Genomic DNA, 17,395 nt, shown 5'->3' with positions numbered 1-17,395 from the left:
ACGCTTGAGGACCTAGAGGGCCACATATGACCTCAAGGTTGCAAGTTCCTCACCCTGGTAGATGATCCTGGGTACCGTCACCTCCCACCCCATCAGCTCCAAATCTTTCAAGGCTGGACATGAGTGCATGCCTCTATTATGAAAGCACATTAGAGAAGAGATCCCTGAATTGGAGTTCAAGGGCATTCAGCCCCCTCTCACTAAGACTGCTTCCTCATCTCTGAAAATGGAGAGTATAACAATTGTATGGTTCATTTGGGGGCAGGCACCCAGAATGCCCCAGAATAGCCCAAGACTCATCCCAAGGGCTGATATACTCACCTCTTTCTTCCCAACAGATCCATTTTCCAGTTTCGTTTGATTGGATCACCATTGGACCACTCACAGTGAAAGGTTCCTCCAGTCACTGACAAGTAGGCATGGGATGCCCCTGCTTCTCCAACTCCACTGGCCTCTTGCCTATTAGGCAAGGTGAGCCAGTTGCACAGCCAGCAAAGAGGAGAGTCCCCAAGCTGTTTGCATTCCTTTATGAGCATTCAGAAAATACCTTAAACCAGAGGACTGGCAGAAGGGTCAGTGGAGACATACAAATGCCATGGAGCCTCAGAGCACCTCTGGAAACAGCAGAGACAGTCCAGATGTTCCACCCTGATCCAGTGCCCAGAGGTTTCCAACAACTGGAGATTATCAGTTTTCTAACATGCAAAATGATCCGCTCCAATCAAAGATAAGACGTGTGACCAGAACAAGCAGTGGAAAAGATGTCCTCAGCTAATTAGGATTATGGTTGATGTTAATGGCTAGCATTGATATGGCCCTCTCAGGTTTGCATAGCACCTTATAGATGTTAATTCTGGTTTTCTCCATAGAAAATGAAGAGGACAAGTCACAGAGGAGATAAAATTTAATCACAGAATGTTGGGGCTGGGAAGACCCTTAGAACAGGGAATGTCAGAGCTGGGAGGGCCTTAGATCAAAGACAACATCAAAGCTAAGAATGACATTGGGACCTGGACCGTCAGGGCTGGAGAGTACCTCCAGTTACCTAACACAGTCTGCTCATCCTTCCTATTAGAAGGCTGAGGCACTGGGTGGGTGGGGCCTCAGGATGCTCCAGGTTTCAAGAACAGGGCCAGAGTTTGATCCACTCCCCAAAACACCACTTACAGTTCTCAATGTATATGAAGCCTCTATTATGTGCACAGTGCTATTCCAGGCACAGCCAATGCAGACAGATCCCTGGCTGCTCTCGGGTGTTCGCCCTTAGATAGAGGCACTCACAATGGAGGCTGCTTAGGGACTGGGTGAAGAAGACCCTTAGGGGATGGGTGGGATGTGGACAGATGGTAGAAGGCTCTGGGTCACCTGCTGAGGAGAAGGGAATTCAGAGTCTGTCTTAGGGACAGATGCAAGCAGCCTGGCTGGGGTGACAGGGACTGCTGATTGTAGTGCTGTGGGATGGGGGCAGGGGGCTGGACTTGGAACTTGGGATCAGTTCTGTTTGACAATGCTATCCATGTGAGAGGAGGCCCCTGTAGGGAAAGGAAGGCAGTGTCAGGACATTGGTGGGCATCCCCCTCCCCATCACCATGTCCAGACCCTGGGCCAGCAGCCAGGCCCAAGCCACTCGGCCCATTGCTTTCCGGCCCACGTGTCCAGCTTGGTCCTAGGGCCGTAACTCACACGGGTCCTCAGAAGCTGCCGAGGCCAGACCTGCCCACATGATCAGCCCGCCAGCTGGGAGAAAGGAAGTCAGAGGGGCTATGGGGGGGAAGGCGACTCAGGGACATGACCCGGGAAACCAATAAATCATATGTTTGTCCAAGACGGGGTCACAATAAAACCCAAACAACGAGGCGGCAGCTTGTGGAATCCATCCGGCTCAGGAGAAATACAATTTTGCTTTCTATTAATAAACAGAGGCAGCATTTCCGCCATGGGGCATGAGTGTATATGGGGTCAGCCCAGCCTCCCCGGGCTCTTGGCCTACCCAGAAGGAACTGAGTCAAACTCCCTGCTCTGCTTCAGAGATGCCACAAGGGAAGGGCCAGAAGCAAGAGTACCCCCCAGAGACCCCTGGGCAACTGTCTGAGGAAGGGGCCCCAACCCAGCACACCCAGAACACACAGGCTGGCCCAGGAGCATGGCCGCAGGCTGGGCTCTCCCTCCCTGCAGCAGACAGTTGTATATCCCTCGACAGACACATTTGGCTTAAAAAGGAAATACTCCATTTCATGACTTAACGGTTTTTATTTTTAGAAGCCAGGGGTGAGTCATGCTCTGGGGAGAGCCACAATGAAGGTTTCTGTGGATGGGCCCAATGTGCTGGCTCTGGCCTGCTGGCTCAGCTCTGAGTAGGGTGAGACTGGGGGCCAGAAGAGGGGCAGAGGGATAGACCACTTCTCCGACACCCACCTCAATTCAGCGGCCATCCCTGAACCTTTCTGTGACTCCTCTTGTAAGGCAGCCCCCTACCCCTCAAGACATGCTTGCATACACACACACACACACACACACACACACACACACACACACACACTCACACACACACACACACACTCTATGCCTCCCCTAGAGAAAAAGACTCAACCTCCAGCTAACTGGGCCAGTCCTGGGACTGAAACACGGAACCTTCTTCAGAAGAGAATTCTAAGACAACCGATGTCATTTCCTCACTCTCTGAAGAATGCCGTATTGAAGGCAGCTCAGTTTTTCCAGCCCTGACCCCCACCCCTCTCCAGCATGCTGCCAGGCTCTGCCCAGCATCAGCTGCCTGGGACAGGGGCCCAAGCTCTAGCCTTCCTTGTTAAACCTAGGCTAAGTCTCCCTAAAGGGGAAGGGGAGGCGGTCCCTCCTTGGATCAAGAGAAATCCTCAGGGATGGAGCCCAAAAGGAGCTGCCGACATTTCCCAGGGATTTCTGGGCCAGGGAAGTTTCATTGACTTTGAATTGGGATTCTTGTCATCAGAGCCCTTTTTCCATAGCTTAGGGGGTCCCTATGAAACAGTTATATTTCCCAAGTGACCCAGTACATGGAATGCAGGGGGCCAGGGCTCCATGCAGGGACTCTAGACAGGGAGGGAGCAAATGCACATCTATATTGGTTACTCAAGCTGAGAGGACAGAAGCACTGAGGTCCTGATGACAAAGCTGCCCAGTGGTCCAACCATCCTGGAAAGCAATTGGGAACATGACCCAGAGTCTCAAAACTGTGCCTCCTAGCCCTTTGATGGACTGATACAACCAGCTTCCCAAGTTCAATAGTAGGTGTTCTTAGGGTTAATCCAGGGTTGCCAGATGTGCTAGGGTAAAGTATCTGCTACAATGATGGTGTGATGGACAGAGCATCAACCTTAGAAACAGGAAGACCTTGGTTCAAATGCAACCTCACACTCCTATTTCCAGGCCAGTATTTGAGCCATTACAGAACATTATGATTAGGTTGAACAGTTATAAAAATCCCAACATTTGTTCCTTATATTACATGCAACATCTCCAAATTTACAGTCATTAAGTTCTGGAGGCCACCCTTGAGAAAGCACCCTTCTAACCCAGGTCCCAAGAAGGTTGAGGCTAGCAGATTGCTTGATAGTAAGAGTTTTGAGCTACATTGGATGGGGCCAACTGGGTACATAGTACCCATAGAGTAGGCCCCCTCCCAGAGCAGGGGAGGTCAGCAGGTTATCCAAGAAAGGAATCAACTTGGTCAAGTAGAAAATGAAGCCAGCCAGAAGTGCCATGCTGGTTGGGAGTGGGAGTGGGGCACTTAGTACCCTCTACATTTGCAACCTGGGGCAGATGGGAAGACTTGGTCCTAAAAAATGAGGGGGAGAGGACATCAATAACTGGACAACAGCCAGAGGAAGGCAGCCAGATGAGGAAGAGCACTGAGCTCATGCCATGTGAGGGCACATTGAAATAACAAGATGCTCAGCCTGAAGGACAGAACTTCGACCCGAGTCTTGTCTTCATTTGGGTCAGAAGAGGCATTAGATTGGTTCTTCTGATCCTGGAATCTGCCCCAAGTCAGCATCTCTTCGCCTCTCCCATCCCCAGATCTACCTTTTCTCTTCGGTACAATCTTGCCTCATCATGCCTGGATTGGTCAGAAACCATCTAATCTAACAAGCATTCATTAAGGCACCTACTCTGGACAAGGAGCTGCCTCCTGGCTTGCCAGTTTCCTTACACACAGCTGTTCAATCCAATGGCCCGCCATCTTTTGGCTCTCCCCAACTGTCTTCCGGGTCTGGAATGCTCTCTTTCCTCTGCTCAGGCTCTGACTGACTGACCTCCCTGGTTTCCTTTAATTTCACCCAAAATGCCACCTTCTACAGGAAGTCTTCTCTAACCCTTTTTAGTTCCTGTGCCTTCTCTCTGTTATTTCCCATTTAGCCTGTAAATAGCTTGCTTTGTAAATATGTGTTTATGTCAGCTTCTCCCTTTAGATTATAAACTCCTTAAGGGCAAGGACTGTCTTTTGTCTCTACATATCCCCACTGCTTAGCTTGGTACTTGGTAGTAGTAGGTGCTTAACCGATGTTGATGATTGATTACAATGCACTCTGTTGGACACTAAGAATATCACCAGAAACGGCAAAAACCAGACTCTGCCTCAAAGAGCCTGCTCTCTATAGAGGGACACAAGCTATACATAGAGAAGCAAATACAAGACAATTTGAGGCCTGAGAAGAATTCTCATCACTATCTTAATGACATTGAATTGAGGGGCAGCTTGATATAGCCTAGAACCTTGGACTGGAGTCAGAAAAGCCTGAATTCCAATCCCTTCTCCAACACTCACAAACTAGTTCAGCCTGGGTAAGTCACTACACCCTTTAAAGTCTAAATTTCCTCATGGTAAAATGGAGATCACAATCCTCCCATCCCTAGCTCACATGTTAATGCTTTCCAAACATTAAAGTCTTGTAGAGATATCACTTGTTATTGTTTCAGCTTTAAAATGGAAAAATAGCCCTGCTGGCTTAAGCACAACCATTAACCTTTTCTAACATGAGTTTCTTCAATACATCCCTTGGGCACAAGTTTCCAGAGGTGATCGTGGGCTCTCCCAAGAGATCATGAACTCTGAAAGGTCCTGCCATGCTGAGAAGGCTTTGAGTCCTGTCCCAGGTGGCTGCTGGCCAAAGTGGAGTCAGTCAGTGCGGAGAGCCTCATCACCAAAAGGCCAGTCACCTGGAGTGGAATCCTTCATGCCTCCGGTTCACAAGTGGATGAAGCACCAAAACACGTGAACTTTTAGATCCTCAAAAACTGGAGAACCGAGGAACAAATAAACAAGGAAGTTCATCAATGTATCTCCATATAGACAGTGGTCATTCAGCCACATTCCTTAACACTGTGACCACTTGCAGGACAAGTGACTTCCCCAACACTCAGTACATGTCCCAAGAAAGAAAATTACCTTCTAGTTTAGGCAAATCTCTCTCAAAAGAACATGTAACTTTAGCCAGTCACACTGTTGTATACAATTTTCTTTTTCAGTGATGTCGCTCCCCCACCCCAGCTATTATTCATTTCTCTTTTATAAATACAAACAGATTGTAGAGAAGGAAGGAAGAATTACTTATTAAGGCACCATATGCCAGGCACTGTGCTGAACATTTTATGAATATTCTCTCACTTACATGATCCTCACAACAACCCTGTGAGGTAGGTGGTGCTATGATCGTCATTGTACAATTGAGGAATTCAGATTGACAGAGGTTAAGTGACTTGACCATGGACCGCTTTGCATGCCATTTATCCTTGTGATAAATGAGGTAGCCTACTTTGATCTGTTCTACTTTCTCTGCCTCAGTTTTCTCATCTATAAAATGGAAGAGTTGGATTCACTGATCTCTGAGGTCCTTGTAGCTTGAGATAGAGGGTCTTATGATCCTATAAAAGAGGAGCGTCTCCCTCCCCTCCTTACTCATCCTACCCTTCCTCTCCTACCTCCCCTGGCTCTCTCTGTCTCCCTCTTCTGACAGCCCTTTCCAAGAGAGCAAGCTTCTCTCCTAGCTATGAGGCTACATTTCTACACCAGCTCAGGGAATGTGGAATAATGCCAAGTCTAGGGGAACAGTGCTGGACAGCTGAACTTCATCAGGGTCATGCCTGGACCAGCTGTCCCCAAGGAGACCAGAAGGCTCCCATTCTCAAACTTGCCTCTCCTGCTGGAGATGGAGGCCAAGGTCACTCCCAAGAAAGAAGGAGCTCTGAGAAGATGCCTTTCACTTTTGATCCAGAGCCCAGGACCACCCCATCTCTGGTCAAAACCCAGACCAGCCTGCAGAGGAGTCTAGTCCTGCTTGGGTTTGCTAGGCTGTCTCTGGGCCAATCGATAATCAACAAAAGTCCCAAGAAAGGACCATAGAATAAACCGTGCCAGTATAATTATTACCAACAAAACCATCAATGGGTCTGAGTCCATGTTTAAACTCATAGAATCTAATGGAAAGGAGAAAGAAGAGGAGAAGAAAGAGAGGGAAAGGAACAGAAAAGAGTAGGGAACAGAACTTGGGCTGAGAACTGAGGTAGAATAGAAACAAGAACACTGGTCTAGGAGTCAAAAGACCTTGGCACGAACCAGCTGTGTGACCTTGGGCAAGTCCCTCCCCTCTGGGCCTCAGTTTCTCCCTCTCTAGAATGAGGTCTTGGACTAGATGGTTGACAGGGGCTTTCTAGACCTGGCTTCCCCTATTTCAGAGAGCAGTTTCCCTAAAGTCTCTGTGCCCAGGGCGCTCTTGCCAGCTGCCTAGGTCCTGCCGCATTCCCGGCAGGCCGTGCCACTCACTCAGTCGCTAGGGTGGGAGAAGCCTCCAGCTGACAGATTTGGGCCATGGAACGCACTATTTAGTCAAGAGGCCCCATGGACTATTCATTAAGAATTACCAACCCTTTGTACTTGACAATGACAGTATTGTCGGGAGGCTTTTGCGGGGTGAGGGAACCCCTCCGTAGAATGGGGCTAGCTTCAGGCTCTGGCTGGCTGGCTCTCCTCTCTCTCTGGCTCTGGCTCTGCTTCCGTCTCTCTCCTGCCTTTCTGTCTCTCTGTGCATCTCTCTCTCTCTGTCTGTGTGTATGTGCGTGTCTGTGTGTCTAGCTCTCGCAGTCTCCCTCAGTCTCTCTCTCTGTCTCTTTCCCTCTCTTCTGCAGTGCTGACGTAATCCCCAAACATCTCCGGCAGCAGCAGCTGCTGGGCACAGGCAGGCAGGCACCTCCTCTGGGCCCTTTCAGCAGCCCATGCGGGCCTGTCCAGCTCCGGCAGACAGACAATCGCGGCCTTTCTTCCCCCAATTAGCTAGTACTTCAAGAGTGGCGGGCGGCGCTGTCCAGCGGCCTCCGGAGGCACCAGGCCTGGAGATGGAATGGGGGGAGGAGAGGAGGCCAGGGAAGGGGAACAGATGAAAAGGGAAAGGAGGCGGGAGGGTGACACACAAGAGAAAACAGAATCAGAGCCGGGAAGCTGGGGCAGCCACCCCCAGTTCAGGACTCTATTAGTCTGTGGGCAGATGCAAATGTTGCCTTGAGACTATCCCAGGAAAAGGCCACACAGACAGGGCCTGCCTGGGACACAGAAGGAGGCTGGAGCGGGGGGAGGAGGAAGCAGGGCTGTGTCAATGGCCTGGACTAGAGGAGGAAGGGGGTGGGGATAACCCCTCTTGCACCCCCAAAGCTCCCCATCTCCCCAAAAATGGTGATCTTAGAACATAGAATGTCAGATCTGAGAAGGACCTTAGAGAACTCCTCATTTCCTAGATGAGAGAAGGGACAGAGAGGAGCAGGTTCTTGTTCAAGGTCACACAGCAAGTCCACAACAAAGCTGGAGAAAGGCCCTGGGACTGGGAGATGTCAGATGTTCCCCTCTCCCACTCTCCCTCCACCTCACCCCAAACCTTAGCAGCCTGGGAACCAGCCTTCTCTAACTGCCCCTCCCCCACTGCATGGGCTTCAGGGGACCTGGGATCTCAGAGGAGGGAGGACCCCGCAGCCCCACCTCTAGCCTTCCGGTGATGCTTAGGTCTAAAACCATTGTTTTGATCTGTGGTCATTCTCTCCAAATGGACCAAAATTAATAAGGTGTCTTTTTGGGATACTTGCCACCAGCAAGGCTGTGAGATAGTTATTAATTATCACCCCATTTTACACATAAGGAGATGAGTGATTTGCCCAGTGAGCAAGAAGTCCAAGGCAGGATTTGAACCCAGAACTTCCTGCCTCCAGATCTAAGGCTTTTCCCTGCCCCTCCCTCACCTCTCTCCAAGGGGACCTCAGAGCCTCCCCAAAGGTCCACCCTACATGTGCCTAACTTGGAATCCTGTTTCCACCACTTATTAGCTGAGTGACTTGGAATGAATCATTGCCCCCTCCCCCCACCATTTACCAAATGAGGGACTGGCCTTGTCCAAATCCAGAGCTTTGGCATGTAGACAGACACCTGAGGGTGGAGTCTCTGACTCAAGCAGCACTAACTCCAGAAAGGGTCTCTTTTCCCCCAACAACAGCACCAGTTCCCACCTTACCCGTCCCCCATTCCAAGGCAACACCCACACTCCATAACTTGGGTGGCATCGACACCTTTGGACAGACAAAGGAGGCAGCTGGCTGAGGCTGGCTCCCTGGCCCTAGTTCCTGCCTGCTCACCCGTGCCTTTTGTACTGACTCCATGCAAATCAGAGCCCCCTGAGTAATTAGCCCTCAACAAACTACTAAGCAAACAATTTTTTCGCAAGCGTTGTGTTTTTTTTAATTGGACCATGATGAATCAGTAACCCCTTCATTTCACTGGAGGGCATGAATGAAGTCTACAATTCAATATTTGTGCCGGAGGGTCACGTCTGAAAGCTGCTTGCTCATTTCAGCGAACGTCAGAGGACCAGGTTCAAATTCCAGATCTGCCCCGTACTACCTGTGTGGGTTGGTCCCATTCCCTCCCTGAGCCTCAGTTTCCCCCTTCATAAAATAAGAGGGTTGAAATGCACAACCTCCAAAGTCAATGTCCTCTAATCCCATGATTCTTTGATCTGGGTTTAATTCTCTGCCTGCAGAAGAACTTGAGGATGCCTCTCCAAAGCCTGGTCCTAGAAGTTACCACCAGCAGGACCTTAAGCAAATTACAGCAGCTCTTTCGCCTCACTTTCCCCATCTGCAAAATGAAAGGCTGCAATATACAACTTCTAGGATTACTTCCTTTTGCTTCTAAAATTTGATGCCAGCTTTCAAGGCCCTTCGTCATCTGGCTTAAACCTACCTCTCCTTCCTTACAGAATGCCCAGTGCCTAGCCCAGCACCTGGCACACAATAGGTGCTTAATAAACCCTGGTAGATTGAATCACTAATTGATTGCCATCACATCACTGCCTCTCTTGAGCTTGCCTTCCACTAAAAACTCCAGATATTTTTCAAACAAATATCTGTTTGGATGTGGCTCCCTCATCATGTGGCTCTGTCCCCACCCTGTGGCCCAGAATGGTCCCCTTCATCACAAGGGGGTTAGACTTCTTCAAGCTCTGACATTCAGGGCTTCTCTGACTGTATGGTCTGAGGTGGTGATAAGATTTCTAAGAGAGCCGTCAAGAGCGTTTTCTACCTTCAAAAGGCTGGACTCCCCAAGGTGCTTCTCTCTTTAAAAATACCATTGGGGGAAGGATGGGTATTGGGGAGAAAGCAACATGTACCCTCTGAGATAATTATTTCAAAGCTAATAAAAAGAACCTGATTCTTTCATGACTTGGGAGAGCACGTGCTACTTACCAGTGAGCTGGACGATTTTTTCTGAAGGAAATACTTTGAGCTGAGGATTCTGGGAGGTTGCTAGCTGGATCAGCAACGCAAGGTTCTCCCCTCTCTCCACACCAAGGAGGCAGCTGGGCTCCAGCATCAGCCTCCTTCCTGCTGACTGGTCCTCCCTGAAAGTAAGACAAAACCAGCTCTGCCAGATTTCCTTCCTTCCACTCTGACCAAAAACCCAGAACTCAACAAATACCTTCTGCTGCTGCTTGGAAATAGCTTTGACCTTTCCAATTATCTTTACAGAATAAAACCCAACATGCAAAGTCAATAATTCTAAAGCAGGTGACTGGAGTGAGGTAGAGTCTGGGAGTCACCTTGGGGAGTGGGTGGCACCACATGGGGCCTCTTGCTGTCCCCCTGTCCTTGTCCACTCATAACTCAGCAGCACAGAAGGCCAAGAATGTCCTTCAAGAGAGTATCTGATAGGACAAGCCACCTTCAAGCCATCCATAACTGTCTCCGGTCCTGGAAGGAAATGGTTTTCAGCTCATCCTAGCACACAATAAGTCAGTTAGACTCAGTTACTAGGAGAAAAAGGTGGTGAGATGTCTGTGGTGTCCTAGGGTCAAAAAAGGCCTGGACTTAAGGCCCATCTCTCTCACAGGACATCTCATCTCTCACCTCTGCTCTTTTGCCCAAGCTGTCTCCCACACCTGGAAAACAAATTCCCTTCCCATTTTGGCCTCTAAGAATTCCCAGCTTCACAGCTGTTTTCCATCAGGATGAATTGAAAGCACTTCTCCTCCCTCTTTCTGAAGTCTTGCTCAGATGGTAGGTGGGTGAGGAAGGCATTCAAGACTTGTGAATTTCATGACCCAGGGGTGGTCTCCGGGAAATAGGAGAGGGAAGTCCCCTTCACCAGGCTCTACCCAGAAGCTGCAGAGATGCCAGAGAGGAAGTCCTGCTCTCCCATTATGTTATAGCAAGACCTTCTGTTACTTTTCAGATTTTGGTCGAACGCCTTCTTTCCTTCTCAGTATGTTAGCCTCAAGAGTGCTCAAAAAGCAAAAAATACCTGTAGACCATGAGTCAATAACCAGACTAGAAACTCCTTAATGGCTATGACTGTGGGTCCCCCAGGTTTAACATCGAGCTGAACCTACAGGGGAGTACTCAGTCAAAAGGAGGGGGCATTCTTGACATCATGACTAATGTGAAAATATGTTTAACACGGATGTATAAGCAGAGTCTATATCAGATTGCACACCATTTTGGGGAGCGGGGAAGGTGAGGGAGAAAACTCAAAACTCGAAATCTTATGGAAGTGAATTATTAAACTAAACTAAAAATTAAATATTTTTAGAAAAATAATGTAGAGGAAAAACACTCAAAAACTCTGATTAATGCAACAACCCATCGTAGTCTTTTTCTGTTACGTATATACATAGAAATGTGCAAGTTAGTTGATGTCTGTCACATTTATAAAAAATAAAAAAAAAGATTTTTTGAAATCTAAAAGAAAAAAGGAAGGAACAAGAGGTCGAAAGAAGGAAAAGGAGAGCTTCCCCCTAAACAGAGAGGCAACAGCCTGATCTCTGACCCTGGATCAGAGGGCAGGGAACATCACAGGACCGTGGGCCTGGAGATGAAAGAGGCTTTAGCAGTGACCTAATCCAATGCCTTCATTCTACATGTGAGGCCCAGAAACCATGGGAGACTTGCCCAAGGTCACACAGGTAGTAAATGACAAAGCCAACATTCAAACCCAGATCTTTTGACTTGAGATCAAACGTGTAAAGCACTTAACAGAGGGCCCGGTACGCAGTCGGCACTTAATAAATGGTTATTCTTTTCCTCCCAAATCTTGGTCTCTTTCCATGGTGTCTTTTGTCTGCATGAAAACTCAAGAAGTAAAATTTGACCTTTCTGATGGATCCAAGCACAGCTGAACATGTGTGACCATCTTGAGTTAGCACTGAAGGACAAAGCCAATGTGTTCCCACGCAGCCCAGTGAAAACTGTCAGGAAACCTGACTTCCAGTGCCAAGCTCTGCTATGAATCAACCACGCAGCCTTGGTCAAGTCATAGCAGTTCCCTGGCCTCAGTTACTCCATCTATGAATTAACGATAAGAATGCCTTACCCACCAGACAGGGCTGCTGTATAGGAGAAATAATAGAGAGGTACGAGTGCTGCATTTGGAAAAGCTTCAAGTGTTATAAGTGAGTATAACGAAGCTGTTGTAACAATATTTTAAGGGAAGGTCAATTAGTAGATTTATGTATGTTTAAGGCTCTGCATTAGCGGTGTAAAGTATAACTGGAGGGGGTGTGCAGAGGGGACCTTAAGTGTGGGAAAGCAAAATTAAGCACTATCCTCCTACCATGTGTATCACAAGGTATTATACGAGTGAATTTCTCCCCTTCTGGACCATTAGCCTCCACCACAGACGTGAGACTTGGGCTTCTGTACCTTCCTTTCCTTGAATCCAGGCCCCAGATGGTGGGGGGCTGAGCATGTTCACACAGACCACCATCCCCACCGGATGGCGCTAGGCACCAGGCACCCCCTCTCATCTCCTTACCCGGCTTTGCCCCTCCAAGGACAAAACTCCCTCACTGGTCACCTCACCCCAATATTTCTTGGCTTCCCTATTAAAACAGGAACAGGAACTGTCTCCTCTTTTTTGAACATTTATGTCTCCTGCACTTAACACCCAGTTAACAGTAAACGTTTAATAAAAACTTTTTTACTCCTTCAATAATTGTAAGGTATGACCGAGTGCTGTTCAGCTGCTGCACCCTATACCAGGGTGCCATGCTGGTGCTGCTAAGTACAACAAGGTGCCGCTTCTGCCTTGCATGGTATAAAACAGAGTATGGAAGCATTTTAAGGTACAACAAAGTTCTCAGCTGTTGCTTTAAGAGATTAAAAAGGAACTGAATTGAGCTGGAAATAAAATAAGGTATTGTTTTAGAGGGTACAGCAAAGGGTTATATTTGTGTTATAAAGTATATGAAGATGATTTGCAAGCATTTAAGACGTGAAAAGTGTTGTGTAAGTGTTGTAAGGCATGACAAAGTGCTACACAAGTGTTATAAAGTATCACTAGGGTATATACAAATGTTTCTAAATAGAACAATGTTATACCAGGATTTTACAGTGACGCAGAAGTTTCAGGACCAGTATTTCTACACACACACACACACACACACACACACACACACACACACACACACACACACACACATACACATACACACACAAACACTATTGGTTCCCTGTAATCAGACCTGGACCAGAGGAGAATAATTAAGTGTGTCATTCTGTCACAATCTTAGCTGCACAGTTAGGGACAGGAAGTCACATAGATAGTTTTCTAGATCATTACTTTCTTTCCCTGCCTTTGAATGGAAGTACACTCATGGTATAGACCTCAGTTTCCGTGATCTGTACAATAGAGGGGACAGACTATGTACACTATGGTCCACATGCTTTGAAGACACATGACCAATGTTGTTCTTGGCCTGATCCCGTTGGATCTCCTAGCACCGGAGATACATTCAAACAGAAACATACTTCCAGTCTACCACGACTGAGAGATCAGTGAAATGCTCCCCAGTCCATGGCAGTGCCCAGTCCTGCAAAAACTGACTTTATTTTCAACACAGAACCACTTATGAAATACCTGCTATGCATGCTAACATCCCAGACATTGGAAAGACTCAGAGAGAGTAGAGCACTTTCTGACCCCATTAAGCAAGGCAGCCATGTGCTCCTATGGCTGACATCTTCTTTGGAGCCAGTGACGATGAACCTTGTTTTAAGTATCCCCTGCCCCTGAGAGGGGCCAGAGCATAGTTTGAGGAAATCCACAGGGACTCCAAGTGAGAAAAGAATGAAGCTCCCGCTTTGGGGAGTTGAAAGCAGCGTGTAGCTTGGCTCCCGGGGATCACACAGCTAATGAAGAAGAATGCTGTCAGGGACAGAAAGAGAGTCTAAATAAATTAGCCGTGTCCAGAAGCCGATGGAACATGGGATTAGGACTCACAAAGGCCAGGGCTGTATTCAGCCGCCCTTATCGGAATGCCTAATAGCCTCCATCGGCTCTGCTCACCTCAGGCCAAGAGGCCCTGAACTCTCACCACTGAATGGGCCTCCAGCCCGGCCCCCACTGCCGACAGTGTGCCGGGGATTTGGAAAGAACTGGAGCTCAAAGCAGCCTGGGCTAGGGGAGGTGGGGGGACCCAGGACCCAGCTGAGCAACCAAACAGATGCAGAGCCGGGCCAGCTCAGGCTCTACAACACAAGCTTGACTGTCAGCTAGCTAGCAACCTAAGGGCTGCTACTAGGAATGGTGGCCAGATCAGCTAATGTTACATCACTAGATGGACAGATCACCAGGTTTACAATGGAGGACCTGAATTCAAAGCCTGCCTCTGGGAATTATTACCTGTATGACCTTGAGCAAGTCACCTAAACATCAAGGATCCTCAATTCCTCATCTGTAATATGGGGGCAATGGGGGAGGGGTTGTACTCAGTGCCTTCTGAGTTCTATGATCCTACAACCATTTGATGATCACAAGAACCCTGAGAGGTAAAACTATTTTCCCCATTGTGCCAATGAAAAAGCTGAGTCTCAGCCCGAGATTATAGTCAGAGATCAATGGCAAGAAGAGGCCCTGGGAGTGTACAGCCCTGCCTGTTGTAGAAGAGAAAGATGGAGCCAAGAAAGAGGAGTGGCGGCTTTCAAACCCAGGGCCTCTCCCTCTTCAACTGGTACTTTCCCAGAGGCTCAAGGTTGACAAGGGCCAGGGCTCTTCCCCTGACATGGGGTTTGAGTTGAGCATCACAGAAAGAATTACAGCTGGCCCCAAATAAAAATGGGGAAGGAGCTAGCAGTCCTTTGCCCAGCCTTCTCAGGTCCATGGAGCAGCTGGGAGTATCACAGGAGTTGCTCGGACCAGTCAGCTACTCAAGCCCAAGCAAGTGGCTTTAATTAAACTACATTTATGAAGCCCCTACTATGTGCCAAGCACTTCACTGAGCACTGGTGATGCAAAGAAAGGCAAAAGCAGGTTCTGCCCTCAAAGAGCTCAGATCTAGTGAGAGAGCCAGTCTACACCTAATGTAAAAGTGGTACAAAATAATGCTGTGGGAGAAGGAACTAGCCTCGATTTCCCTTTCTAGGAAGGGAGAATGGGGAGGATGATACTTTCACTGCATCCTTCACAGGTTGCAGGGAGGCCATTTAAAAGTCAGCGATCGCTCTGGAGAAGCTGCTGGGTGTGGGGGGATAGCGGTGGACTCCCCAAGTCCCGGAAGCTCGGATTTTGCCTTTCTCTGGACATTTCCTGACTCCGAGGATCCTTTCATATCTATAACCCTGATATCCCATGACTGATATTCACGGTCTTTCTCGATGCTGCCCTAGCCGGCTTCTCCAGTCTTCTCCTCTGTGCTCCAGGAAGACTGGGTTCTTCTTTGTCTCAACCTTCCCTTCCTCCGCCTTTCCCATTCTCTCGTTTCCTGCCCCCTCTTGTCCACGATTTCACTCACTCTGCCCTCCCCACCCCCAGCCCGGAATGAACTCTCCCCTGTTCAGATCTCACTTCTACTGCATACTGGCTGTGTGACCCTAGGCAAGTCACTTCTCTCTGTTGCCTCAGTTGCCTCATCTGTAGAATACTTCTATCTGACTTCTTCATCGTGTTCGCCAAGCAATGAACATCGATGAGGATGGAAATGAGCACCCAGCTTCCTGATTGTCCGTGAGGGTCGGGTCGGAGGTAGGCGAGTATCCCAAAGAGAGCAGTGGGTAAGGAAAGATAAGCCTATGATTTTCCCCACCCAAACTTTGCTTTGATTTTCACTCCTTCCTTCCCACATGGGACGCTCTAAAAAACAAGAATGTTCTCAGCCCTGCAGCCGGATAGCATTCCCAGCTCCCGGGGATGACAAATACGCTTTGAAAGAGTTAATAGGCAAAGGTTTATCCGGGCCGTGAATGGGACCACCTCGGATTGATCCGGGGCTTTGGAGAGCGCGCCAGATAATGTCCTTGGGCGGCAAACAGGCCAAGAACAGTATAAAGGAATTCACAGGACCGGCAGCCTTTTCTTCCTCAGCAGAAAGGAGGGAGAGGATTGGGAGGGGGCGCTCCCTTCCTGAGCTGTGAGAGGCATTTGCAGCAGAGTACTCTGGGGAGGAAGTGATGGGGCCATAAGTCTAAAGAGGGATGGCAGGATGCTGGAGAGAGACACAAACGCGGCTTTTTGGGGGGAAGGCAATGACTTCATGGTATAAAGGAACATTGATCTCAGAAGCTCTGTGCAGCCTCCCAAATGAGAAGGCAGAGGCAGGAAGGGAAGGGAAGGACGTGCTGGGTCCTACCAGTCCATGGTCGGTGTGGGAGGGAGCACCAATGCCCACCTGCTCCACAGAGCCCACGCCCCATAAATAGTGCTCAGGAAGAGGTCAAAGGTATGGAAGGCCACTGGCACCAAAGCAGGAAATGGCTCGTTCAGGAGAAACCTCAAGCCAATCCTTTTCCTCCCTGAGCCTCAGTTTCCTTCTCTGTTAAATGAAATTAGATGACTTCTGAGGTTTGAATTAGCTCCCACAATCTTTGATCAGTAATTTGCAAACACTCTCTGGGGGACTTTGGATATGCCACTTCCTTCTCTGGGCCTCAGTTTCACCTTCTGTAGCATGAAGGAGTCAGACTACATGATTTCTAAGATTCTAGCTCGCAGGTCCTATAATCCAACCAGGCCCCTAAGCTGAGATAATGAGATAATGAATATAAAGCATTTTGCCAATGCTAAAAAATCACATCAGTGATCACTGTGTTATTATACCATGTGACCTTGGGCAAGTCAATTTCATCAAATTATTGATTCAGAGCTGGAAGGGCCCTTGGAATTCAGCTAGTCTCTAATTTTGCAGCTCTTTGTTAAAAAGTCACAATATGTTGGATGGTCCCTTCTGGCCCTGGCACTCCATAGCTCTAAGTAGAAATAGCAGGCGTGGGCCATCCCAGGAGAGAGGGAGTCCTGAATGGTCAAGAGGAAACTCTAAACCATGGCCTCCTGGCCACACTGACATCCTCAGAGCTATTCTGAGCTCCTTCCATGCAGATGTATCCTGGAGGCTTCTCAGTCCACGACATCCTGGAGAAACACTTCCCCACGCCCACACACTTCTAGCTCCCACTGGATCTAACCCTCCTCAGCAGCCCCTGCATCGGATGAACAAACAACAATAATCAGGTTCTGTCCACCTTAGAACAGCAGAGAAAGGTCAGCAAGTGTCATTTTTATTCCTCACATGTGTCCAGCACTCTACCGTTTACGGGATCCTTCCATAAGCTATGGCCCCTTTGAGCATCACTCAGAATGAGGCAGGCAAAGTCAAGTAGGACAGATACTATCACCATCTTTCTATATAGGAGGAAATCAAAACTGAGGAAGGGTATAAGATTCTAGATTTAAAGTTGTTACCTCCCTCAGAGGAACCAAATCGAATCCCTTCATTTTACAAATGAGCAGAGTCCAGGGTATATGACTTACCCAAAGTCGCTCATGTAGCAGGGGGCAAATTGGATTTGAACTCAGATCCTCAAACTCCAGAGCCAACACTCTTACCACTCTAAC

General features: G+C 48.4%; 1 protein-coding gene across 1 annotated transcript; it reads right to left on the bottom strand.

Moving 5' to 3' along the window:
* Window positions 1-1,225: 1,225 nt before the first annotated feature.
* On the bottom strand, window positions 1,226-10,109 carry SMIM38 (small integral membrane protein 38). Its single transcript, XM_072639393.1, has 2 exons — window positions 9,760-10,109; window positions 1,226-7,362 (listed from the first exon to the last, which is right to left on the bottom strand). Exon 2 carries the CDS (start codon window positions 6,446-6,448, stop codon window positions 6,305-6,307), a length of 144 nt encoding a protein of 47 aa, XP_072495494.1. The 5' UTR covers window positions 6,449-7,362; window positions 9,760-10,109; the 3' UTR covers window positions 1,226-6,304.
* Between the last annotated feature and the right edge of the window lie 7,286 nt (window positions 10,110-17,395).

The sequence above is a fragment of the Notamacropus eugenii genome, chromosome 2, assembly GCF_028372415.1.
Source record: "Notamacropus eugenii isolate mMacEug1 chromosome 2, mMacEug1.pri_v2, whole genome shotgun sequence".
Taxonomy (NCBI): Eukaryota; Metazoa; Chordata; class Mammalia; order Diprotodontia; family Macropodidae; genus Notamacropus; species Notamacropus eugenii.
The sequence above is the reverse complement of the archived record's forward strand: the minus strand, read 5'-3'. Positions and strand labels throughout refer to the sequence as shown.